Raw genomic sequence first — 27,934 nt, 5'->3', positions numbered from 1 at the left:
CAACAGGGCGCTCACCAGGGCACACCCCAAAGCACACCCCAGGGACTTACCTTCTCCAGCCATACCTTACCTGTCTAAAGTCTTCACCCAGTTAATCCACGTCAGCCGATTAATCAAGCGATCGTGGACATGGATCACCTGATATGACTCACGTCACCGCTGTCATAACCCAATCATCTCACCTCTGAACGTTCTTGCATTGTCTCATGTGAACTTTTGGGGAACACTCACATCCAAACCATAACATGTGGTTAAAATGTTCAGAGACTGTGGCTAGTGTGTTGGACACAGGGCTACAGCCGCTTCTCACGGCTCCTGAGAAGCTGGAGACGGGTCCCTTCAGCTCGTCTTTAACATGAAGACACTGTGTGTCTTAGTGGGTGGGACTGAGGTCCACTTTGAAGATGCAGTGGCTGCCTGTGAGGGACTCGGTGTATCTGTGAGGGAGGGATGTTGGTCTGGGGCTGGGGCCTGTTGTGTCCTAGACAGTAACCAAACCCTCGGTTTCTCTGCTTTGAAGAGATGAGGCAGAGGATGATGGGACACATGGCGGGTGAGGAAGCCCCGGCTTGGGTCCATAAGGCTTGACCCTTTCTGCACTGGTCCACACCACAGGTTCTGGGTTCAGGTGGATCTGGGTTTAAGTCTCACTCAGGGTGTCTAGTTGAGCCTCTCTAAGTCTCAGTGGTCACATCTGTGACACAGGATGATGACGATAGTACCAACCACGTACAGCTGCTTTAGGATGTAAATCAGGGTGCAGAAGGCAGGAAGCTAGCTGGGACCCAGGAGGCCTGGGGTGGAGCTGGAGAAGAGGAGGCTGAGGTGGGGGACCCTCGCCTGCCAGGAGTCTGGGGAGGCCAGAGAGAGACCCTGCCCTCTCCACCACCACTTCCCGCTAGGCTCTTGCTGGATCTGACGGTGAGGTCTCTGGGCTGCTGCAGAAAAAGGGGGAAGGAGGAGCCTGGGCTCACCCTCCGTGGACATTGGGAGAGGTCCCTGGAGACTGGGGGCACCTGCTGCACTCAGGACACTTGGCTGGGACTGTCCTCCTCCAGGGCCTGGCTGCTCACCCACCTCAGTCCTTCTCTATAGTCATCATCACGCGTGGGTCTCTGGAAATGCAGACTCTGCTTCCCCTGGGCTGCCATGCTGCCAGGTGGGGCCATGTGGCAGATGCAAGGCCACCCTGTGGGTGTCCAGGTCCTCTAGGCCACTCCCAGGAAAACCACTGGGCTCTCTGCACCTTCCCACGGTGGCCTACTCTGCTGCCGAGCGTCCATTCATCCTGGTTAAAGGGTTCCAGGGCTCCTTGTGATTATTCCTCATGATACTGATTATGTTATTCGCTTAAATTAAATAAAATGCACCCTATCGAAGGCGCCGCACACAAAAAGGATATTTATTTGAATATTAAGTACAGATAAGACCTCCCCTGGGATTATTTCAGAGCACATTTGCAGCATTTAATTGCAAGGTTTCCCTACTCAGTTTCTTTCGGAACGCCACTTGTGAAAATATTTTCTTTCCGAAGGTAAAGCTCTGCTCTGTTGGTTTATTATTATTATTATTTTAGATCTGAAGAGCTCTCTGAGCTCAGTCATTACTTCCAGTGTCTAATTAATACTGATGATGACAAAGCAAACAGCCGGATGACCTAGATTTTCCTACTAAACTGCCTGCAATTTACATGAATGCCTGCTCATTGTTTGGGAACTTTGGAGAACCTCCTCCTTCCAGTAAAGATTCCTCAAGCTTGGGGTTTTGAGAACTCATTTTTCATGAAGCATATGTCTCCTGGCCCTCCTTCCAGGAAGGGTGTGAACACACACACACACACACACACACACACACACAGACCAAGCAACAATAACAGCCACCACCCAGCCAACCCTTTCGGACAACTGAACTGGAAAATTAGAAAATAAACACTCCTCAAGCCTCTCAGGCTACGGAATCATCCCATTTCTTAAACGATGACATTTTGTAAAGTCCTAGGAATCAGGAATAGAAAAGATCTCTTAGAGCAATGTAGGAGGCAAAAGGTGATGTGACTCAGAAAGCCAGCCCAGGGGTGTTCACTGGGGGCCTGAGACCAGAAAGTCACTATGTCCCCATTTCCTCATCTGGCGCGTTGGTGCTGTGGGACTCAGCACACCTCATTTTGGCTTTCACAGTGGCACAATGCTTGTTGCATGATTTATTTCTGTTGGCATTCTCTCTGTACCATCTGTGGACACGGACTTTTTTAAAAAAGTTTTCATTTTTTGGTGTCAGAGATTGAACCCAGTGGCAATCAGCCACGGAGCCACATCCCCAGCTCTTTTTTTTGTTTGTTTGTTTAATTCTGAGGCTGGCTTTGAACTTGCGATCCTCCTGCCTTAGCCTCCTGAGCTGCTGGGGTTACAGGCATGCGCCATCACTCCCGGCTGGACATGGACTTTTAGCATTCTGGCACAAAACCTTCAGAAGCATCAACCACTTTGCAGAACCATGGATTTTTACCACTAGGTTTTGTTTATCCAGCAACAGAGTACCTATTAAGGCAGTTGTATTGTTAACTTCTAGAAAGAATACATCATAGCCACAGAAACTGGGATGTTGGACTAAGTTTATTTTCTCATATTGAAAAGGCACTTACTGAGTGTCTTCTATATGCCAGGCATACTTTTAATTGCTTTGCAAATATCAGCTTGTTCAAACCCTGTGATGACCCTTTGGCATGTAAGGTAGGCCCAGGCAAAGAATTTGGTCCCTAAGCTAATAAATAGTGGAGTTGAGATTTGAACCTCAGAAGTCCAGCTTCTGACTTCATCCTCTTGACCATTTAAGATGCTTCTCTCATGTCTGTCAATTAACATGATCGAGATGATTGCCCAGATAAGGCCTCAGGCTGTGTTTCTCTGCTGAATCTGTTTAATTGGGATGCAGATTATAAAATTATCAACTTCTGATAAAATTATCATTAGAGCTCTGTAACATCCAAAGAGAAAGAAAAAAAAAAAAAAACCCAGTTAAAACATCTTAACTTGAAAAAATATCTCAAGAACCTAGTCTATCCAAGTAGAGATGTATTACAAATGATATGCAAACCACCTGCCTAGCCCTCCCCACTCTTACCCACCTCTGGATGTGGAGAGGAGCATGATGGGAAAATCTCAGTTGAGATGTTCAGGCTACAGAATCAGGGTTCTCTGGCTATAGGGTAATGAGGGCCCCAGGAGACTCCTGGGAGAAGCGTGCCAAAGCCTTTCAGTTCTTCAGGATATTTGGGTGAGCATTGTTTGAATTTTCTTGGACTGAGCAAGAGGCTGGGGTGGGGCTTGGGGGACAATTATAACCCTTGATTATGAAGGAAAGGAGTGGTGATTGTTTCTGCCACCGAAACAAATAGAAATCATCTTTGTAATAACTGCAATTGTTTTCTCCAGCCCTCCTCTGCCTCGGTTCACAAAATACCTTATTAAATCTGGAGAATAAAAATGTGCCTGGGGTAATGGTTTATTATTAGAATAAATAATCGGCAATACATTTCCCCCACCGTGTGAGTGATCAGATGCAAAGACATCTTGTGGTTTTGCTTGTGAAGGTGTTTACACATGTCAGACCAGCCAGGGGCAGACTTTCATTCCAAGACCAGCTCTGAGCCTGAACTTCCCTACTCCAAGAGATGGCGTCTTTGCAGGAAATGGGTAGATCCAGGGACTGAAGAATGTCCTGGCCACATGCTGCTTGTGGCTGCCACTTTAGTTTGGTATTGGTCTATATAATTCTTCTGCCTCGACAGCCTAGTATCAGGCCTGGGAGACTTCTGTGGCAAATGGGGTACCTACAAGTGGGTGCATGGAAGATCAGTGTAAAAAGCATTTTCTCCAAGGAAAACAGCTCCTTAATCTGAGGCCCCTTCAAGTTCCAGGGGCATCCTGACCTCTGGTATCCCTTTAATCAGATAAGCAACACTAGAATCTCTCCAGTGGCTTACACCCAGAACAGTGACTCTCTTGATACAAGTACCAATATCATCAAATGATATGCTTTTTAAAGGAACAGCAGGAGAAGTGCTTACTAGCTGTTGTGCACTGCCTGAAAGACACCAACCACAGGCCACTCAACCGCCAAAAACACTAAGTATTTTGAGATTTTAGGATGTGTTCAATAAAGAATCTACAAAGACCATTAGTGATAAACTAAACATATTATGGCTTTTGGTGTTTGGATTTATCAGTTCAAGTTTGCATGTAACAATAGATTCCCTAGTATGATTTCTTCGACTTAGTACGTACATGGCTTTGCCAAGCTCTTTCCTCCTTCTCTGCCCCAACCCCAAAAGCTGGAATTTCTATAAAACCACACAAGACTTTAGCAGCAGAGCCTGGTTCTCCCCAGGGTTAAAATGAAGATGTCATAGAGCACTGGGTACACTCCCCAAGTTGTTCTCTCAAGCATACTTTTCTTTCTTGCTTGCTGCAACTTAAGCCAGAATGGAGATAACCATGGCAGGCTTCGCTTGTTACTTAGTGTCACTTTTTATTTTAATTGATCATTTCTCACTTCCTCTCCTGAATCCTAAGCACTTACTACCATCACACACTTGCCCCCTCCTTTTTAACCAAAAATGAATAACTGACACAAAAAGTGATGGAGCCCAGTTGCTTATCTGACACAAACTTTCCCGCCATCTTGGAATCAGAGGCCCTGCTGCACTGTGGGATGCATTTGCAAAAAGCAGCCTGTAATCCCAGAGGCTGAGGTAGGAGGATTGTGAGTTCAAAGTCAGCCTCAGCAAAAGCAAGTGAGACCCTGTCTCTAAATTAAATACAAACTAGGGCTGGGGATGTGGCTCAGTGATCAAGTGCCCCTTAGTTCAATCCTGGTACCAAAAAAAAAAAAAAAAAAAAAAGAAAGAAAGAAAGAAAGAAAGAAAGACATGTGGCTTTGATGGCAATGGCGACCACATGGTGGATTGTATTCTTTTCAGAAGTTTCAGGTCTTAATGAATTCAGGTATCAAAGAAAAAATTAATTCCCCAAAAATGAGACTGGGTAAATTAACACATTAACATATCTCTTTTTATCTTTTGTTGGTATTTTTATTTTTGTATTCAACAGAGTTTACACAAACATGCCTACTGTCCCTGCAAAATTGAAGTCAGTCTTTTTCAAGATAACCACTTTGGGTTTACCCTTTTGGTGCTCCGGAAGTTATTTATAGCTGCTATTAGTCACACTGCTCTGTGCCAGGTCAGGCATGGGTTTGATACTCTATATACATTATCTCATCTAATTACTACAATAGTCCTGTAGCTAAATAACTTAGCTGCTTAAAGTTTTATTGCTAATGCTTATTTGAACTTAGAAAAGCAGTATATGCTCCTTGCAAGAAGTCAAAATATTATACATTAAAATATAAATGCTTCTAACCCTGTCAGTCATGAGGGACACTGGTGTCCTTATTTGTAGACCTGTCTGTGACAGGCCTGGCCAGTCCTCTCCCTTTTGCCTTTGCACTCTGTAAAAGAGCTTCCCAGCAGAGGGCCCCTCGGGTTTAAAAAATGCACATTCTGAATTGTGATAGCTGCCAACTGTGTCTCCCCAATAGGTGAAGCCCATTGATACACCTTTCTAAAAAGAAAAATTTCAAACCTTTCCAAATTTCAAGGAAGCTGTTGCCCTCGTATTTTTTTTTTATGAGAAGGAATCTAAGGAATTAAAAAGTATTGTTAATTCAGCCAAATCCCCATGCTTTCTTGGTGAACACCCCCAGGATTTCAGCCCAAGTCCTTTGAGTCAGTGTTCCTGAAAACCCCCTTTCTCTCACACCAATTTTACCACTCCCTCTGGTGTGTCGAGTTGTTTAAATGTGTCCCATGATTCGCTTAGTACTTCAAATGGATTATCTTTTTTTAATCTCACTCAAAATTAGACACGAGACGGGTTTCATGTTATCCCCATTTTACAGATGGGGACATTGAGACGAGAGGTGGCTCGGATCACATAGATGGTGTGCAAGGATTGGACTCAGGTAGTTTGATTTCTCAGCCCCGTTTCCACTGGGGAGAAACGTGGATCTATTGAAGGACTCAGCGGATTGACATCAGGGAAGGCTAATTTGGTGAAAGTTAGCCCAGTGCAAATATCAGAAAGTCAAGCGTAAAAATCTGAGCAGCGAGGAGCCAGACAACCAGTCCAAGCAGGGCTTGTTGTAGGGAAGCACAGGAGTGTAGACATGACCCCATCGGGGCGCCTGGCTAAAGAACATCTGCTAAGGACAGAGGAGGCACAGACTGGGAGCGGGACTATAAACGCAGGGCTCTGGGCTGGTTTTCTTGGTACTGGGAGCTGAGTACCCCACAGAATCACTGTTCAGAGAGGGAACTGAGTCAAGCCACCAATGGTGGCTTCCTACCTCTGTGACTCAGGAACTCACTCTGCCTCTCCATGCCTCAGTTTCCCCTCCTGTAAAGCAAAGTGGAGGAGACTCACTGCTTATGAAGTTCCTAAGTCCATTCTTAGAACATGCTTAGAACATTTTGTGTCATGTTATAAACATGGGATACATTTTAAACTGGTAATATGAAATTTATTTCACTGAAAAATGATGGTGATAATTATTTCCCAGTCAACAGTCTCAACATTGAGCAAAACCTAAAGGTTTTGTGGCAGCAGTACCCTTTCTCTTCCCTCTCCTCTCGCACCAAGGTTCCACCTAACACTTGGTCCTGGTTCAACTGTAGGGTTACAATGTCATCTTCTCCACCCTCGGCGAGGTCGTTCACCCAGTAGAGCAGGTCAGGGCTCCACCTAGCTCCGCTGTTCGACCCCCACAACATGCCTGTTCCTTGGGTGCTGTGAGGTCTTCTTTTCTACTTCGGATCCTTTGCCGAATCTCCATTTCATCCATCTTTCTTTCCTATTTATTTATTTTGCAAATGTACCATGCACCCCTCTGCACCCCTCCCACGAGCACAGAGCTGGACAGGTCGTCTGTATGCAGAATCTGTATGTCGAATGGACGGAGTTGTCTTGATATGCACGAGGGAAAAGACCAACAGTGGAGCCCACCTTAGGCATTTTGAGGCACGTGTTTGTCAGAAACCCCGCATCGTTTCAGAATAATTGACAATGACAGTGCAAACCGCAGAGCTGCAAAATGCACACACTTGTCCACTGATGTGACTTGCCGAGTTCCGCGCTGCTAACCGGCGGTGGCGCCTTCCTTCAAGATGATTCACCCTCATCCTGAAAACTGGGATTTCCAACCTGATGTCATTACGGAAGTAGACGTGCACCTCCATTTACCCGTGTGTTGATCACGTGTCTCCTATTTCTTTTGATGCCTATGGTTCCCAGTTAGGTCTGGCCATTTCCTCTGGCAGTTTCCACCCTGTCTAAAGGCTGCTGCTGTCCTCTGGCCGCCAGCATCCTCTTCTCTGCCCAGGACGGTGTTTGTCATTCTTCACCTGGATGTAGTGTCTAAAACACAATACAACCTGCAAGACATTGTCCAGCATGGGGCCTCCCGCAGGCTGGAGCCCGTCTGCCTTCCAGCCTGGCCAGTGTCGGTGTGGTGCCGGTGACTCACTCATGTCCCCTGTAGACAGAGCTCCTGCAGTCTTCTTTTCCTCCAGGTCCCCGGTCCCTTGAACAGTGCCTGACCTGGGGAAGGTGCTTGAAGTAGACAGAGGGACTCACGGGCAGACAGTAAGTAGTTCAACACAGAAGCCAGGCCTCTGGGGAAAGGAAGGCAGCCAACTCTGTCCTCGTCCACGCAAAGCCAGGCTGAGCCCTGGGCGGGGAACCAGGCTGGTGATGGGGGCAGATGGGAAGAGCTGGTAGGAGAGAGCGCCAAGGCAGGGGAGGTGTAGAAGGCCCAGGCTGAGCCTTTGGCCTGGGTCTCCATGCAGATAGGCAGTGGAGAAGATGGATCCCTGCTATTAAACCTCCCCTCCAAGAGAGGAGCAAAGGGTCTCACGCTGAAGTTTATTGCTTCAGTTTCTAACCTTTCGTAAGTGCTTACTTGGCAGCCCGATCGAGAGTGGTATTTGATTCTGGAAACATCTTAAAGGAGCAGCGCACGACCTTCCATTTTCCCTTTCTTCATTTAGGCCATAAAATATATTGGTTTCGTGCATTACTGCCATGGGAGGAAAAAAAATGCCACATGTTAGTTTCCAAATGAAATGACATTTAGTAAAGTGTACATTTAAGATATTTCTCAAGGCTGGCTTTTAAGGAAGTGTTCAGGAAGGGTCTGTCCTTCTCACAGACACTGTGGAGCTATAGGTCCTTTTTATTTATTTATTTATTTATTTATTTTTTTCTCTCTGAACTGCCCCCATCCTGGTCGTGAAGAAATTTTTAGGAGCCTCATCAGGTCGTTCGGGGACTCTCTGAGCCCTGAGAGCTCGGTCACATCCTCTTTGGGTGTTCTGTGACAAACACAGTTGTAATAGGTCTAGGAGCCGCGCGGGGACTCGGCCTCTTGCAGAACTGGCTCTCAGTCCTTAGGGGAGGAGGAGAGGGGGGTCATCCATTTGTAGTGATGATCCCTGCTCAGGGAGGGAGAGGTCCCTGGCCAGGCTCTGCAGACAGTGTCCCTGTCTCTGAGTGGACTCTCTGGTCCCAAGGACCAGAGGGGAGGTGGCAGGTGCCAGCTTCAGGCAGCAGGCAGGCAAAGCATTGTGTTGACATCAGTTTACTCTAAGGTATGGCCCTGGACAGGAGCAAGGCCCAAGAGGAAGCAGGATGGACAGGCAGAAGCCCACAGGGGATGCCAGCAGGCAGAATTCAGCCCACAGGACAAAACCAAAAGCAAGCACTGGGGAGGGGTTCAGGGTCCTCATCACCCCAGGTCTCCTGCTTGCTCAGCCTCACTGGAAGGGCAGCAGAGCTACTCAGATGGCCACTGCTGGACTTGGCCTTCGATATTCTCTGTGACAGGATCATTCTCACGCAGCTTCACTTCACATCCCGTAGGCCAAGGGCTCCTTGCTGCTCCAAACGTTACCACTGCGCTTCTGTGAGTCTGACGAACCCTGGTGATTTTTTTTTTTTTTTAAGACAGATGTCAAAAATATTAATCTTGCTATAAAATACATTTTATTTAATTAGCAAAGATGAAAGTTATCTCTAGCTAACATTTTTTTAAACACCTGTATTTCAGCAAGGTCCTGATATTAAAATATTTTCTGATTATGAATGCGCCGCATGTCATAAAGGGTAATTTGAAAACTGCAGGAAAGCATTAAGAAGAAAGTGTCGCCGTGACTTTAATTGGAGTAGTCATTTAGTTTTATGTTTTACATTTGGATATATGGTCCATTTGGAGTTAATTTTTGCATCAAGAGTGGGGTTTAGGTCAAAATTCTTTGTGTGCGCACACATGCGCAAAGACACCCCATGATTCTCACACCATCTGCTTTGGGGTTTGCAGCTTTTTGTAGTTTTTTTAGAAGTGGTGACTACAGGGACCACAATACACATATGTCCCTCAGTTTACAGAGAATCTGCATTTCACCACTTCATCTGGAACGGGGGAATCTTCGCACCCATGTGAGTTGATCCTGTGTGGAGAGTGTTTCACAGTGTTTATGTATATTGAAACATCAAGGGCAGCTTCTTAAGTGTGTGCAATTTCCATTGAATAAGTGAATCTTACTGAAGAGAAGGGCAGATTGAACCCTTATCAGCAGGTATGTCTCTTGACCCTCATGTTCACCTTATGCAGTTTGTACAAACATTGGAAAGCTCATCAAACAGTCTTATTTTTAAAAATTTGCATCTTGAAACATATTTTAATGAGCTCAAGAGGAGTAGAGTTGTCTTTTCTGTTCAAATTAATGCATATATTTACTATTTCCATTCATCTTTCTTAATTCTTGATCCAATTTTCCTTCAAGTATTACTTCTCTTTATCTGGGAAAGGTCCTACTAATTATTTTAGAGCAGGTCTGTTGGCAACAGAATTTCTTAATAACCTTTCTTCCTTCCTTCCTTCCTTCCTTCCTTCCTTCCTTCCTTCCTTCCTTCCTGCCTTCCTTCCTTCCTTCCTTCCTTCCTTCCTTCCTTCCTTCCTTCCTTCCTTCCTGCCTTCCTCCTTTCCTGCCTTCCTCCTTTTCTTCCTCCTTGTGCTTGGGGTGTAATCCCAGGCCTCTCACATGCTACACAAGTGCTGTAGCACTGAGCTACATCCCCAGCAATACCTTCAATTTTAAAGGATATTTTAATTGGATTTAAATTCCAGATTGACAGTTCTTTGTTTTAGCAATTTAGAAAACAGTGTGATACTTCATCCTAGCCCCCTTGTTTTGGTCTTGTTTCTTTTTTTTTGTTTTGACTTAAATGAAAAGTCCATGGTTATTTGAGTGTTTCCACTTTGACTCTGGCAATTTTGAAAGTTTTTCTTTAAGCTTCCTGCAGTTTGATTATGCTATCTCAGGGTGTGGATTTCTTTAGGATTTGATAATCATTTTGAGTGTGTAGGTTTATATCTTTGCCAAATGTGGAAAGTGTTTAGCAATTGTTTCTTCAAATAATTTTCCTGCAGTGAGCTATTATCCCTATGAATATTCTAGAACCCAGGACATGAATGTATGCATTTGGTATTGCTCCACAGATTCCTGGCTCCCTTTTTCTCTTTTCCCCTTATTTTCTTTTCTGTTGTTTAGAATGGACATTTTCTATTGCCATGTGTTCACACTCAATACTTTCCATGTGCTACCTCCACTCCATATTTGAACTCACCAACTTGTTATTTTTCTAAAATTTAGGCTATTGCTTCTACAGTTCTAAGGGTTTCATTTGGTTCTTCACGATTCCTTTTTTTTTTTTTTTTTGCTATCACCACCAATGTTCTTCAGTATGTTTTCTCTTACTTGTTGGAACATGTTGATAATAGCTGCTTTATGGTCTTAACTTGGTCACTACAACATCTGTGATACCTTGATGTGAGCAAGCCTCAGGAAAGGACTTCCTTTGAGTCAAGATGTCCTGCTGCTCTGAATGCTCAGTGGTTTTGGTTTGTATCCTCTGTATTGACTATTCTGAGACTCTGGGTCTTGCTGAATCCTATAGAAGTTTTAGATCCACATCTTGCAGTAGCAGTCAGTTTCATTGGGCTCAGTTCAAACTTCTCATCTTCTCTTTTGGAGTATGTTTCTAGTATCTATTCTTTTGCCAGAACGTGTGAATGTGTCCTAGGTGTGCACCCAGCCTGGGACCTGGAGAGACGTCTACCCCTTAGTTCAATTCTCAAAGTTTATGGAACCTTTTTAGAGTCAGATACACAAACACAGCTCAGAAGTAAGACCAGGAATTCCTAAAAATACTGTATGGGGTCCTTTCCCCTAATTCTTTAGTCTCCAGCATCCTTAAAATAATTTTTATATCCCAGAGCTCCCTTTTATTTTTCTGTCATCTAGCCAGAAAGAAAGGTGCTGTTTCCCCCACCTCTGAACCATTCATGTGCTTGCATTTGGGAGCAACTGATAAGAGGACAGAGCAAGAAGAAAAACAAGAAGGAGGAGAGCATGCCCAGCGCTTTGGACAACAGCTTCTTAAATCATAAAGGATGGTTCCCTCTGCTAGATGTTCCATTTGTGTGGTTGGCACTGTTGCCCGCACCAGTGACATTAGCCTAAGATGGCTGGAGGACGCAGCATGAGGGGAGAGAGGGAGGGAATGAAGAAGGAAGGGAAGAAGGGACTCCCCACACTACCTGAGCATTAAGATTCCTTTCTCCTGCTTCTCAACATAAAACTAGAGGGCTTCTCCTGGGACTGCCTCTATCTGTGGGTGGGTGCCAGGGCTGGGCTCTGGGCTACCTGGAGTCTATGCCGGGGGATCCTGATCGTGGGGGATGGAGGTGGTGAGTCACTTACCTCTGACTGGTGGAACTTGGGACCCTGGACTTTGTTCCCTTCTACCTGCTGCTGTCACTTTCAGAGACCACAAAGGGTCAAAGGGTTGCTGCATGGACCCTACCCAGACTACATATCTGTGTTCAGCAGGTAGACAGGGTGGAGTGTCTTCACTTGGTGCTTTCTAGGACTGGATCTCATGCACTCCGTGTGTGTGTGTGTGTGTGTGTGTGTGTGTGTAAAATACACTTGAAATAAATTTGGCCCTTGTACCCATCTTGCAGTGAGCACTGCAGTGACATTCAGGACATTCAAAATCTTGTGCAACTATCACCATTTGGTTGTAGACACGAGAGGCAGCCCAGAGTCATGGAACTGCCCTTCCCAGGTCCTTTCCCACAATCCTCTGCAGCCAAGAACCTGCTCCATCCCTGGGATTTGCCCCCATGGTTGTATACCCGCTTTCAGAGACTCAAGTTACATAACATAAAGTCACCTATTTCAAGTCTAAAACAATGTGGATTTCTTTGCATATTTTTAGAATTGTGTCCATTTCCATTTTAACAATTTGGAATATCTCTTCCTCTTTCTTTTCTCTTTATTTTCTTTCATCTTTCTTCCTTTTCTTTAATGAGCTATTGCACTTATTTTTAACAGCAAGAAAAGGGAGTCGTGATATTTGTGTACTTTGGTAGCTTCTTCTCTTGAAAGCTAAAGAGTGCTTTTGTGACTGTTGTCCATGTCTCTGTTTTTAAAAACCACAATTCCAAATGCACATTAAGCCAACATGTCAATGTTTTAATCTATTTGTAGTTTTCCCCATTACTACATATCTTACTGTTTACATTCTTTCTTTCACAAAAAAAATGCTGTGACTAATTGATATGTACATAAATATGTGTGTGCCTCTCTGCTTATTTTCTTAAAAACTGTTCTTAGAGTTCATTTTTCTTAGACTAGAAAAGAACTGATTTATAGATTTTTGGACTCTGGTACATCCTAATAAAGATTCTTAGTTTTTATTTTGTTTTTCGAAAAACAAGAAACTTTCAATACAAAATGTATAAAATATACATCAAAAGTTGGTTCCTAAACCTTCTTTATCCCTTAGTAAAAATCTCAAAAACTTGTAATACACTATCAAGAACTGGGATTCAATGATTCTTTTTAATTGGTTAAAAAGAAAGAGAAATATACAAAACAAATTGTGAATCCAGACCTAAATTTTATTCCAGCTAATTGCTGGAAAGAAGACGGAGTCCCTGGGTCCCCAGCTCAGTTGGGTGATTGTGCATCCTGGTTGACCTGTGAGCCTTGCTTTCTGGCCCTCCCCTCCCATCCATCTTACTCACTCAGTGTCCCCTGTTTGCTAATGAGTCCTAGGGTCACTCTAGCGAAGCATCCTGGGAAGGCACACTGCCGGGGCAGGTGTAAACAGTGTGTGGCGTGTTATGCAGATACCACGAATCCATCAGGGTTTCTCTCTCTGGCGTGAGCACTGAGCTCAGCATCCTCCTCACCCATCTGATTAGAACTGAGCCCTAAAATGCAACCTCCCAGCCCTTAACATCGGAGGAGACGCTGAGATTGCCGTGCCCAGTCACAGCCAGTTCCCCTGGGGTTCTGTCTGCCTGCTGGGTGGGGAGAGGGGGCTGTCCCAGCCAAAGCAGAGCCCTCACCCTGCCTGGGCGCTGCCTCCCACACCCTCTCCTGCACTTCTCCCTCATGCCCTGCGTGACGCTTTGCTCATCCCAGCTGTGTTTCTGGATCCCAGGATTGAAACTCCAAGTGAAGCTCAGGCTGTGTAGACTTGCAGGAAAATTGCATAATGAATGAATTCTGGGTCTCCCGTGAGCCCAGTGATGAGAAGTCACTTGGTTTTCTTCCAGGTTGCTTTCCATGCAGAGCATTCTAACGTGTTCCTCTGTTCCTTTCCTTTGCAGGTTTCAAGGCAACAGATGAATTGTGAACGAGAGCAGCTCCGGGTAGGTGCGATTGTGAGATGCCTCCTGCTTCCCATTTCTCTGTGATGAGCAAACCTTGCCTTGTCTCTCCCAAGACACGGGTTCTAAATATCAGGCTACATCTTAAGACTGGTAGAGTTGAAAATATTTATCCCAGCTAATTTAGTATTGATTGAGCTGGTGAATACACTAGATCTTCTGTTGAAGTGCCATTATAGTAGATATGGATTTTTTGATTTAGATTCAGCAATAAATACTTCTCTTCTAGAATCTGTTTGACATCATTGTACTCTCTTGGTGTACAACACGAGGTCTAAGTCATAACAGAGGTCGAAAGGACATCTCACTGGCTTCTTCCTGTGAATACCAGGTTGTGTGCTGATTGGCGGAAAAGGGGTTTGACTCGGGGCTGGGGTGAACCGATGTCAAGGGCGTTTTCCAAGAGAATTTGAGTATCCGTAGAACTTTTGAACTTGGTGTCGCTTGTGTCTGTAGGAGAGGGGGCTAGACTTTTAAGCCTCATAGCCTGTTTCCTTACTTAAAAGCGAAGCCCAGTTCTCAAGTGTGCTAGAGGTGCAGAGAGTCCCCCACGTGTGCCGAGAGCGGTTTGTTGTGAATGAAGCTTGGCAGCATGTTCCCTTCCCGTGGTATCTACTGGACATCTTTCAGGTCATGAATGTGACATTTTAAGAAACAGTCGGGTTTCCTTGACATGGTGCAGACCCTCCCCATGTTTGTTTTCTTTTCCAGTGCGTCACCTTGGGGTGGGGGATTCGGAGTCTTGATGGACCTATCTTTCATGTTGCAGATGGAAGTGAGCAGGTTTTGCTGGATGACGTGACGTGACCTGGAGTCACATGCCCACAGTGTTATGAGAACAGGAGGAATCTGCTGTGCTTAAAATCACAGTACTGAGGTCTGGGATCAGGGACCAACAAGAAAAATCAGTCTAATGCCTTAATGCACCATCTCGTCACCTCTAAGAGCATTTTCTCAGCAGTAGTCTCAAGGTGGCAATTTGTAGCATGATTTCCATTTTACAATTGCTGTTGGCATCGGGTTTGTTAAGTCCTTATGTAAAACAAACAGCAGAATCCAGTGGCGTGGTGCTGAGGTAGTGGGTGGAGGTTTCCTTTCCTTTTGTGCATGTGTGTTTATGTGATGTCCCGGCATGCTCCCTGTCACCTTTCATCTCCACCCACGCCACTCCCACGAAGCTGTGCCAACATCAGTTGCGACTCCATCATGAAATAGCCTTGGAGATGGTTTAAGCTGTCCTGAGCTCTGATTGCTTTCCCCCTGCAGTCTGAATGGCTGGTTCATCCTAGTAAATAATGTATTGCCACTTCACATTTCTCTTCCTGTTTGGAAGGGACGATGGCCAGAACTAGGTCAGTGCTAGATACAGAGGAGTATATGCTTTTGTCTTCAGGAATTCAGACACGTTCCTCAGAATTGAGAGAATATTGGAATCTCTATTGCAGATTAAGAAGGCGGAGGCTGATGCAGTGCTGGTTTGGGGCTGAGCGGCTGACTATCAGCAGGGATGAGGGCGCTGTCCGCGGTGTGTGACCGAGGGCCAGAATGAGCCCTGCCCTCTCTGGGAAGTGGATCCAAGCAGTGCTTCCATAGACTGGGTAATGGGGTCGAGTCCGAAGCCTGGCTCTAACGGCTCCCATACCACTCCCTGTTGATCCGGTGTAGAGACTGTTGTCTCCGTTGTGCATTTTAAACTGATTTATGTTTTGGATTGATGGATGACACATTTGAATTGATAAAGCACACATTTATGTGGCTCAAAATCTTAACAGCACCAAGGGGAAGACGTGACATGTTCTTTTCCCGTTGACTCGGGCGCCCAGGGCCCTCGGGAGCCCCACTGCCAAGTGGCACTGGCTGCAGGCTCCTCTCCACGTCTCTTTCTCCTCTGTGGACATGATCTTCTGTCTCCTCTTTTATTGCTCTGCTGCTTTTTCTTTCTCCCTCCTTCCCTCCTTTGTCTTTTGTGAGCTTAGCTCTTCCACCACTTCAAGAGAAAAACTTCCTTTAGGAAGGTGGTATTTTTATTTATGGAGGGCTACAAAGGTGATATTTTTATTTGGGGGAGAGATTTGTTTTTTCAGGGCTTCTTAAAGGAGCTTGAAACTGAAATTCTAATACCTGGTAGCTCCATGTCATGGGCTTTCCTCAATCTCATTTTTTTTTTCTCAGAAGGACAGAGGGTGGAAGTGAAATAGATGTCTACCTAGTTATCAGTATCATTTAAGCCTCTCTGTCTTCCAGCCACACTTAAAACATGTTTTCAGTGCAGCAACTGGAATGTCTTTCCACGTTGACTAGATAGGACCAATGGAATGTGGCCATGCTGTCAAGCTGAGAGGCTTCCTGAGTACACCCTGTTACGTTGCCGGAGTTCAGGTGTACAAAAGGGTGCTCGCAAACTCTGCCCCTATTCCTTGGCCTCCTGGACAGTTCAGATAATGCAGAACAATAAGACCACCCTTCTGTTTGGGGCATATCACACCATGTAGGGGTCAGAATGTCCAGTCGTTGCCTTATCTGCTCTCCTGTTTTATTCTCACAAATCCTAAGTTAATTTTTTCCACAGTGGACTCTTTGAAGTGCTTGTCCTATAAGATACTAAGATGTCAAGGAAAAATCCTATAATTAATAAATTTTAGGAAATGCAAATTTCAAGTAAAATATCTTTTTTCATGATTATGAGACTTCTCAGAGTCTCTAATGAGCAAAGGCACAACAAAACAATAGATATCATATGCAACTCTTTCCAGACTTTGTTGAAGATGGAACATTGTAGGTTATAGAACACACTATGAGAAGCACTTTTGAAAATTATATTAATTTTTTTGGGGGGGGTTAAGATGCTGTTGCCTGAAATTTCCAGAATAGCTAACTAAGGTATTTAAAAGACGGAAACATTTGCTCACCTCCCAGATCCTGGGGTGATTCTGGAGATTTGGGTGCCATGCAGTGGTCTGGACTCTTTGTGCTTCTCCTGGCCTTTTCTTCATCCAAGATGGTGCCCCCTCACTTCCTCATGGGGCAGCATCCTCCTCAGAAGGCAACAGCGGCGAGAGGTGCTTTCTCCTCTCCACCCTTGCATTTTATTGGAGGAAAGTCATTCCCAGAAGCCGTCTCTGCACATACCCACTTAGATCTCACTGGCCAACCTCTACATCAATCATTGGCAGAAGGCCCTGGGATTCCAGTGATTGTCTGCACCAGTCATGACTCATCTCCAGGGATAGACACTCCTTCTTCTTAAGGAGAAGGGAGAAAAGGGAGTGGGCTTTGGAGTAGTTAGCCCATAGAGTGGGCCACAGTGGAGCTACCTGGGTTCCTAGTATTACTTGGGGCATTGTCTCCCATTCCTTCGTTACTCTCCTTCATCCCACACACAGGACTCTAGAGACCACACAAATCATTCCTTAGCAACTGCCTGAATCTGGCTGGTGGAATTTGGGTAAATGCATTTTTTTTTTTTTTGGTACCAGGATTGAACCCAGGGGTGCTTAACCACTGAGCCACATCCCCAGCCCCCTTTTTGGTATTTTATTTAGAGGCAGGGTCTCTCTGAGTTGCTCAGGGCCTCGCCAAGTTGCTGAGGCTGGCTTTGAACTCGTGATCCTCCTGCCTCAGCCTCCCAAGCCACTGGTTTTCAGGCCTGCACCACTGCGCCTAGCTCATGTAAATGCTTTCTCTGGCATCCTGTCCCTCGTGGATCACACCTCCAGTCCTCAGCCCCTGTCTGCTCAGCTGGGAACGCTCTTTCCACTTTTCCCCATTCTTTGGTAGGTCCTGGATGAAATCTCTGTCTCCCCCTCAGCATGAGGCTGCAGGCACTGTCCCCAGTATCCAGCCCAACCCCAGAGACTCTGTCCTGTTTCCCTAGTGCATCTCTCTCCTCTAGGAGGGTACCAACTGCTTACTCCTAACAGATGACTCACCGTTCTCAGAAAAATCCCCATATTACTCATGTCGCCAATGAGCCAGTCATAGTGCGGGAAACGTGTTCACTCCCCCATCCCAAAGTTGCTAAATTCAAAATAGACAAAGCCACCTTCTGAGTTTGTATATCAATATGCTGCCTGAGGCTTGGGGGGAGATGGTCCATGAGAGCCCACCAGACACCCTGTGAATTGAATACCCTTCACCCCAGAGACCATGTTTACCAGCTGTCTTCAAGATGGATACCAAGAAGGCATGTGTGGTTGTCTTAAACCCACTGTTGACATCTGCCTTCCCGGCATCAGGAACCAACCAAGAGACAAACTAAGAGGCAGACGCAGTGACCTCAGTACCCCTTTATCTCTCCCACCAGTCTACCCATTGGAAAGGTTGTGTGGGCACAGAGTGGGGGATTCCAGTGCCCACTCTTCTTAGTATTCATTTGTTACCACGTGGTCTTTGGCTTTGGGACTGATGAACAGATCTGTTGTGAGCGCTGTTCCCTAGGGCCAAGGTGTGGCTTCCAGGTACACCAGCGTCTGTCCCATGGACCCAAATCTTGATCAGCAGCATGGTCAGTGGAGCCATAGGAGTCCCTGTAGGATGCGGGACCAGGGTAGAGACTGATTATGGGCTCAGGCCCAAAGCCCAGGTCTACGTGTCCCTTAGTGTCTTCCACTTCAGTTTCCCTGATTGTAAGATGGGACTGTTTTCCTTCTAGGATTGTTGACCGGATAATGATTTAAGGGAAGTACTTGAAAAGCTCCCGTCCTCCCAGTCTGCGGGGTTAACCCTTGTGAACGCGAAGCTCCCCAGCCGTGGGCTCATTCCCTTCCTCCAGGGAATGCCAGGCAGGGAGCACACTGAGGCCTATCTGTGGCCCCCCTACTCCCAGCACTGAAGGACGATTCAGAGGGCAGCCTCTCCAGGTGGCATTTTGGGGTGGACTCAGAAGAAAAGCCCCTCTCTCCTAGCTAGGCTTGTTCAAATGAGAATGATTGGCACTGACTTGGGGTAGCCTAAGCAGGGGAAAAAAACCCTCAAAATACCCATACATTGGGGTCTCCAAAGAAAAGAGCTTGGAATTAACTGGAAAGCTATCAAACCTCACAGAGCGAGCCCTCTCTCCTTTCTTTGTTTCTCTTTGTAGATCCATTCTGGAATTTTCTCTTGAGAAAGGTTCTTTCTACCTTGTAATGTACTCGATACCTTCCAGGCCCTGTAATGGATGCTATATCACTTCTTACAGGAACAGGGAGGAACTACCAATGGATCATGATTAGGGATTCCTGGAAAAGAGGTCTGATCAGGTTACTTATTCACTCTGGTCCAATGGATCTGTCCAGGGAAGGGACACAGGGAGGGCCAGCTGCCCGTAGTCATCTACTGGGAGAAGATTGTCTTGTTAGAGAAAAGGAGCCTTTGCTAGTTGAGTATGTACCCCTAAAATGTTCCCTGGACCCTCAAAGACGGAAATGATGAGCAAAACATTCTGGAAAATATATGTGCTACAGTCAGTTCCCAGCTCAGTGTTTCCCGGAGTGGAAGACACTTACCCTGCGTGAGACTCTCAGCTTCCCAGGAGTGAACACCGATTCTTTTAGAAAGTTATTCCCTTTTCAATTCTCTCTCAATCCTTTTTATGTCAACGAGAAACTCTCGGTTTAAACTAAAGTAGCTGTAACAAGACTCTCACACTTTCTAAGCTTTCTTTTAGCAGAAGGGGAGTGTGCCTCAGGCTTGGAGCCTGAGGCAGGCAGAGAATCCAACCAGACTTTAAAAACATTGTTTGCAAAATATTGCAGTTAAGAATTAAGGGCCAGGTGCTCAGTCCACTGAGATAAAATCTGGACTTTGCAAATATAGCAACTTGATAGCCATGAACATTTTACTTAAATCCACTGCTTCTCAAACTTCTCATCTATATATTAGGGATAAGACTCACACCAACTTTACAAAGTGTGGGTGCTCAGGTGTGAGTGTGTGCCTGCATCTGTGTGTATACATGCAAATGAAGACTAGAGCAATGAATGCATATGAGATCTAAGAACAATTCCTGGTGTAGGAAAGATTTCTTAGTAATTATTAGTTTCATTAGGTTTAATTTTTTTCTATTAACCTTTATTTATGACTACTAATATTGGCTTTTCATTTGTAGTACCATACAGTTTTCCTGGCAAACACATTTACTTAGGTTAAAAATGAGTTGCTTTAAAGATAAATATTAGCCACCTGATGTTACAGATCACTCTCAGTTATGACAGAGATGGCGATAGCAGAATGCAAATGACTGAAGGTTTAGGAACATGGAAATCATGGTTCCAGCCTGTGAAAGATGCTGTACAGCAGATCTGCATTATCAATATTTAATTTGCCGGTTAGAAGCAAGTTTCTAATTTCTGCTAGATACAAGAGTGATGGAGATTGCAAACTGCTAATGATCATCTTGGCTTGAACCCATGGCCTGCATCCGGGTATCAGTTAGCATATCTTTCGGAATGCCTGGAGTTGAGCTATCAGAATCCCTGCCTCTCAACACTTCCCCGGCCCTGCTGCCCTGCCCCATGGTCCAGGCTGACCTTGGCTCTTAGGACAGCAAAGAAGGAAGTGTAATCCTCCCTCTCCCATATAGTTCTTTGGTCAGACTTCACAAAATTCATGATGGCTCATGTAAGGCCATCTCCATTTAATATTTAATTATTTATTCAAGACAGGTTTTTTTTTTTTTTTTTTTTTTTTTTTTTTTTTTAGCATTAACCAAATGCCAGTCACTGTGCTAGGTGGTGTAGATACAATGATGCAATATGACCACCTTAGTTCTTGTTCTCCAGAACCTTGCAGGCTGGCAGAAAAGGTGTGCTTTTGTCAAATAATCATAACCCAAAATGCATCTGTGAGACCAATCAATACAGGAAAGGGCGTGAATGCAAGACGTTCACTTTGTTAGCCGCCACTTATCCCACTGCCCAGATGAACACAGCCTGCCCGGTCCCTTCTGGAGGCAGGTTGGCCGAGGGCCACCGCCCCCTGCGATGCACCGTTCTGTACAGCTCACCTTTCCCCTCACCCGCTGAGGCGTCCGCTTGCCAAGAGTCAGTTGTCTGGGTTCCCAGAGCTGCTTCTGCCAGCTGCACTTGTTATTGTAATTACATTATTTAGTGGAATATTATGTAAACTGGTGAAAAATGAGTGCAGTAAGAAAAAGAGCTGTTTCTGTGAAAACTAAGTTAAATGCTTGGGAAACAGTCTGTGAAAGCAAGACTCGAAAGTTAGTTCAGTTAGCTGCGGGTGAGGGGACTAAGATATTAGTGGAAATCCAGCCCTCACGGATCTGGAAAGGGGGTGCAATCAGAATCTTTCGGGTGGGCTTGGTGTTACCACTCCACTTTAAGCACAGCCAGAGTGATATAACAGATGGAAGCTTGGCGAGGTTTTTTTCCAAAAAGAGCCAGATTGTAACGATGTTAGTATTTGTAGGCCATGGGATTGCAGTTGCATCTACTCCTGTTGATCCTGCAAAGTAGCTATAGATGGAACGATTGAGACTGGGTCCCCAAAAACATTATTTATAAGAACAGGCTATGGGCCAGTCATGGTGGCACAGTGACTTGAGGTTGAGGCAGAAGGATCACAAGTTCAAGGCCAGCCTCAACAACCTAAGAGGCTCTAAGCAACTTAGTGAGGCCCCAAGTAACTTGGCGAGACCCTGTCTCAAAAATAATAAATAAAAAGGGTCGGGAATGCGGTTCAGTGGTTTAGTACCCTTGGGTTCAATCCCTGGTATCAAAACAAAAACAAAAACAAGACCAGAAATACAAAAGACCCCAAACCAACACAAAAAAACAAAACAAAAACAAACAAACAAACAAACAAAAACCAGGCTATGGGCCACAGTTGACTGACCCCTGACTGAAATGTTCCGAGGTTTATATGGGAAGGGCAATGAGAAATTTCTATCTGCAGATAAATCACTCAAAGAAAATGCTTTAGCCTAAAAGATGGACAAGTGAATGTACATTCATAAACATCTTATGTTAAAAGGTGGAAGATATTTATCTATCACTTTAAAATTGAGTCCTTCCTTCAGAAGTCTCACAGTTCACTACCTTTTCCCATACCCCAGTGAGAAAGTTTGTCAAGTATACGGATCTGAGACAAGGGCCTGAAACACCAGTAACATGAGCTGATTTTTGTGTCCCAAGCCTAATGACTGAACTCCATCAGTCTACATCAGAAGAACAAGTTTATCCCAGTTAACTTTGGGTCCCCTCAGAAAGTAAATTACGGGACTTGCCAAGAGATGGGGGAACATTTTCTACAGTCTTGGGAACTGTCTTCTGCCAAACATGATTTAATTATCCCCAAAGAATCCTTTTCCTTGAGAAAAGTGATTTGCTTTTCTGAATAATGTCTTCAAGATACACCCACTGGAAGTGAACCCCGCCCCCACTATTTACATCCAAATGATTGACTCAAGTCAGACTTCAGCAGGTAGCTCAGGGGAACAGCAAGAATCCAGGCTAGGTAGGGACTTGCAGAGAGGACCCTCAGGACACAGGCCTGAGACTTCCATGGATAGTGTCCCTGACTCTAAACCAGTCCCGTGTGTGCGTGTGTGTGTGTCTGTGTACCCACACACATGCAAGAAGGAAACGTTGGTTGTTTGCTTGCTTAAATCCTACCTAACTAATGGCCCCATCTTTGTGGTGTTCTCCAGGCTAATGGGGTTTGTTGCCTTTCTAACTTCTAGCAACTCAGAAACGAGGTCCACCAGATAAACTCCACAAATAGCCGCCCCACTCAAATCAAATATTCACAGATGCGCAAAACATGTTTCAAAGAAGGCCGTCCTCATCCAGCCCGTGTTCTGCACTCTTCCTTTGAATCCCAGGGCTCCCTGATTTTGCTAGAATGTTCATTAAAGAGCACAAAGGAATGGACCAAGAAATCAGCCAACCAGTCTCAGGTTTTAATTTCTCCAACTTCATTGGGAAACATGAGTAAGCCAAGAGCCGTCCAGGTAGCCACTGTCCTTCACCTGTGCTGCTGAGCCCTGCACCGCACAGGCGTGTGGAAGAACCTGTCCTTCTTTGAGTGTCCCTAGGCAGTTTAGCACTTCCTGGGGGGGAGGCTCCAGCCCCATGGCATGTTCGGTCTTCCCCACCCTTGCGTTAATTTTAGCCCATTATCCCCAGTCATCAGACCCCTTTCCAGGGCGGATCTGTTCCATTTCTTGTTTTATCATTAAATCAGTATCAAACAGCTTTGAGCAAAACCACTAATAATGCTGACATTTCAATTTGTCATAGCTGCTCTTCATTTCTGTGACTGATGCCTCAGCCAGGAGGACTTGTCTTCCCGGCTCGGTTCCTTTGAGATCTAAATGCCATTGCAGCAGTGGGGGTGGCTTGGCCGGGGAAAGGGAACGGCGGAGGGGCCTGCGGGCACTTGCCTTTCCTCTGCGCAGGGGTAGGAGGAGGCAGGCAGGCTTCAGGGGGTGGGGAGGGAAGAAGAGAAAGCTTCCCTCCTGAGGTGCAGGTAAGCCCCACTGTGGCCCTCAGAAAAATGGCCTCAAGACAGCCCAGCCTCTTGTCTTCCTTTGTGGCCTAAGATAAACTGGATGTTCACAGGTGAACGTAGGGTGTGGGCACACGTTTTCTTGTTCCCAAAAGCCAGCGAGCATTTCCAGCCTGAGGTGGCCAGCACGCCCCTGTCCTTCGGGGCTCGTACTCCTGCCTGATGTGCAGTCTTGAAGAGATGCGGAATCCCAGCACCCTTGATTTGGCCAAGGCTGGCCAATGGCGTCTCCCTCCTGAGCTGGGGGTTGAGTGTGCAGATGCAGCGCGATTGGAACCCAGGACTCGATTCATTTCCCTGCTGATATCCTGGTTAGACTGACTGAAGAGAGAGTTCCCAGGGCCGGACTCCAGATCCACCTTGATTCCCCTCTTTATATATTTAAGCTTGATTATCCGTCCATCCATCCCTTGAGCTCTCATATCCTTTGAGTGATCTATTTCTGCTGAAGTTAGTCAGAACCGGTTCCTTGTTTTTCATGATCAAAGCATGCCTACTGATACTCTGGGGAGAGAGGTAAACTTGGAGGATGGCGGAGAAGGGTTTGGTGAACGGCTTGCTAAAGCTGCCTCTTCCTCGCAGGCTGCAGGACTTCCCGGCTGCCTCTGTGGCTTGCCTCTGCTGTCTAGTGTGGGTGGTCAGGGAAAGGGATCACCCACGCTGTGTGCACAGGGCAAGGGGGGTTATTTGTCGACCCCTGCCCGATTCCATTTCCACGAGCGAGAGAAACGTGGGGCTGTTCCAGGGTCTTTGGAGCTTGGTCCTCTGCAGAACTGAGACATTTCTGCCAATCACAAGGGACCTCACAGATCCCTGCTGATAATGGGCAATCTGCGGTCATCAGCCTGCACTCTGAGAAGTTAATCCTTCTTAGAGGACCCTTCAAAGGCCACCTAGAAGCTTATAAAAAGTACCTTTCCCCAGCTCCCCTCGGACTAATTGGATAAAGTATCTGGAAATGGACTGCAGAGCGAATCCGTTTCTAACCCATTGCTTAGACTGGGCAGATTAGAGAGTGAGAACTGAGAACCCAATTTTAAAACTTGGCTGGCAAAGCGTTTGATGTCTGAGCCTCACACTGGATCACCAAGTTGTCATGGGATGAACTGCGCCCTGATGATCCCAAGTTGAACTCCTCCTCCCTCCCTGTACCCACTGTATGGCTGGACCTGGAAACAGGGTCTTCTCCTTTTTTTTTTTTTAAACCTGGGGGGTGCTTTCCCACCGAGCCACATCCCAGCCCTTTTTATATCTTATTTAGAGATAGAGTCTCACTTAGTTGCTCCGGGCCTCACTGAGCTATTGAGGCCGGGTTTGAACTCATAATCCTCTTGCCTTAGACTTCCAAGTTGCTGGGATTACAGGACTGTGCCACCATGCCCTCTGGAAGCAGGGTCTTGAAAGAGGTGACTAAGATAAAATGAGACTGTGTGGGTGGGACCTAGGCCAAGATGAACGAGGTGAACTTGAAGAGGAGATCAGGACATAGACACACTCAGAGAGGACCATGTGAGCGCACAGGGAGAGGACAGCATACAGAAGGACAGAGGCCTGTGAAGAAACCAGCCCTGCAGAGCCTCGCTCTGAGCCTTCCCGCCTCCAGGGCTGTGAGAAAGTACATCTCTTTTGCGTAAGCCACCTGGTCTGTCACGCTTTGTTACTGCATTCCGCCAAACACACGTGTTGTTCTTTGAGGGTCTGAGACGTTGCTCTTAAAAGCAAGAATAAAAACTAGCAAACAAACAAACAAAAATCCTTTAAACTGTGTAGTTGATTCTGATGTGTATTGGTACCTTTGATTTAATTACAAATCCTTAACCTTATTACCCTATTGATATGCAGTTTAAAACCAAATAGGGTATACTATTCCTTGCGTATAGAGACTATCTTATTTGAGATAAAGCTGCTCTCCTGGAGGGCAGGGGTTATGTCCTGGGCTCCCTGTGTCTCACCCCAGCATTCAGCCATGACCTGGGAAGAGCGGAGCCTTGATTGGCAGGTGTGGGCCGAGAGAGGGACTGAAGGGCGTGTTTGTTAAGCCCTCCTTACTCGGTTCTGTCCTTGGGTTTTACCGGCTCCTGGGAGAGCACTTCTACACGGGGAGTCCTCTGTAACCGTAAACGTATGAGACCGCAGTGGCGGCTGCACAAAGGTTTATATTCTGATCTTTCATGTTGTAGTCTTTGCAACTTAATTCAGAATTTGCTTTCATTCAGCTGTCTTACACCAGAAGTTGCCCACGTGTCCTTTTAGAGGGGACTGATGCAGCCAGATCCCCTGCCTTCGTCATTTGCCCCTCTAGCCTCGACGCGCCTCCCCCTGAGGAGCCCGCTTCTGTCCACATCTTTACCTCTGTGCGCCCGCCGCCTCCTCGTGCCTCGGGTTCTTTGTGATTCTGTATGTGTTTCCTAGACCCTCCTCTGCAGCAAATCTTCCATCTCTCTAGGCACTGGCCCTTTTTATAAGCCTTTCTTTAAAATTGATGAACAAAATATTTATTGTATACACCATGGTGTTTTAACATATGTGTGTGTGTGTGTTGTGCAATGGTCACCTGGAGCTAATTAGCAAATGTGCGAGCCCTTAGAATCGTTCTTAGCAGGCTTTAGGAGTGCGATACCTAGTTCTCAGCTATGTAATAGACCTCTTGGACCTCGCCCTCCTTTCTAACTGAAATGTCGTGTCCTTGTCCAGCGTCTCCCCATTCCCTCCGCTCCACCCCAGTACCTCCATTCTGCTCTCTGCCTCTCTGGTTGCTGCTTCTTTAGATTCCCCATGCGAGCGTGACACTGCAGTACCTGTCCTTCTGTGTAAGGTCCCGATCTCCATAGCCAGGGAATAGTAGATAACTATTATTAACCTGTCACAGTGGCTGAGCTCACTCCAGGGGAAAACATGCTTCCTGAACCCCCAAAATACTTCTGAGCGCTTGGTAGCACATGCCTGGGAACCTTAAAGCTTGACTCATTGGACCCATCTAACATAGTAAAATGCTTTACACATTAATGCATAAGAAAATCACAACAGATGCATGGATAAAGAAAATGTGGTATATAGATAGATAGATAGATAGATAGATAGATAGATAGATCTAGCTATATGTATATGTGATGGAGTATTACTCAGTTTTAAAGAAGAATTAAATTCTGGCATTTACTGGTAAACGGATGGAGTTAGAGAATATCATGCTAAGTGAAATACGCCAAACCCCAAAAAAACAAAAGGCTGAATGTTTTCTCTGATATGTGGAAGCTAATTCACAATAATGGGGGGGATAGGGAAGAATAGAGTTACTTTAGATTAGGTAGAGGGGAGTGAAGGGAGGGGAAGGGGTATGGGGGAAGGAAGGATAGTAGAGTGAAGCAGACATGATTACCTCATGTGCATGTATGACTGCATGACCCATGTGATCCTGTAATATGTACAATCAGAAAAATGAGAAGTTACACTCCATCTAGGTATGATCTATCAAAATGTATAAATGCATTCTGTCATGTATAACTGATTAGAACGAATAAAATAAATTGAAAAATAAGAAATTAAAAACAAATAAATCTCTATGGAATAATAATAATCAAAAAGAGAGTCCCTTTAACCTGCAGTTACAGAGAGAGGAAGGGAGGTTAAGGGTTGGTTCCAAGAATCACACCTGAGATGGAACCCAGGCCTGTTTTCTGGCTTTACCACTTGTTCTGACACCATGTCCAGCACACTGTCTCCTGTGTCCTTGACCATCCCAGCTCAGGGTAAGAACAAACCCACTTTGGGATGAGGGACTAAAATGCTCAGCTCCACAGTGAGATGCAGATGCCAGGAGAATATGTGCTTTATGTCTTGGGAGTGTGAGTTTAGCCCTAGAATCGAGGTCACATCTTTGCAGATTCCTGTTAAGGACAGCTGGAAAATGTCTCACCTGGTTAATTGAATATTTAAGTAACTACCAAATAAGCCAGGTATTTTATGTGAAAAGTTTCAGGTGCTCCTGGTTAATTTCTTTGACAGCTACTTCTTTGATCCAGACTAACAAGTAGGATTTTTTTTTTTTTTCTTAAGTATAGACATGTTTCTAGAACAGTAGCTACAATCTTAGGAATCTGCGTGTTCCTATTGAGGGTCCCACTACAGTTAAGGCTGCCAATATTGAATGAATAGGCGGTAGAAATGGTTTTTCTCCGTATGCTAGTTTTCTTTGTAGAAATGCAAATAAAATACAAAGATTTGGCTCAAAAACAGGAAAAACTGATTTCAATCCTGTCTTCTGAACTGGCGAATTACAGGATATGAGTTTGGCTTCTTTAGATTGCATATGGAAGTGACATGCAACATTAACCTTTTATTCCCAACCATTGTGAACCCAGCTCACCTATTTTCTAAAACCCAACCAGTCAGGTACTGGTTCATGGTGGAAACCACAGAATTTGCCATTCCAAAGACACATGGAAGTGAGTCTTCCTGATTCCAATAACCAATAGCAGACCTAGCATACACCACAGGTTAATAGCAGCAAGTGAAGCTGAGGCCAGAGAGAGTCCAGGACAGGCATGGCCACAGGGGAGCGCATGGATCA

General features: G+C 45.5%; 1 protein-coding gene across 17 annotated transcripts in view; it reads left to right on the top strand.

Moving 5' to 3' along the window:
- The window catches only part of Rbfox1 (RNA binding fox-1 homolog 1), a 1,331,252-nt gene that overhangs the window by 771,592 nt on the left and 531,726 nt on the right, over positions 1-27,934 (top strand). For all 17 annotated transcript variants that reach the window (XR_007106088.1, XR_007106087.1, XM_047533400.1 and 14 more), the window contains one exon: positions 13,801-13,842. Coding sequence is in view for 15 of the 17 variants with exons in the window: in XM_047533400.1 (XP_047389356.1) it covers positions 13,801-13,842 (42 nt within the window). In the remaining 2 variants the exon portion in view is untranslated. The remainder of the gene's footprint in view (positions 1-13,800; positions 13,843-27,934) is intronic.

The sequence above is a fragment of the Sciurus carolinensis genome, chromosome 18, assembly GCF_902686445.1.
Source record: "Sciurus carolinensis chromosome 18, mSciCar1.2, whole genome shotgun sequence".
Taxonomy (NCBI): Eukaryota; Metazoa; Chordata; class Mammalia; order Rodentia; family Sciuridae; genus Sciurus; species Sciurus carolinensis.
The sequence above is the reverse complement of the archived record's forward strand: the minus strand, read 5'-3'. Positions and strand labels throughout refer to the sequence as shown.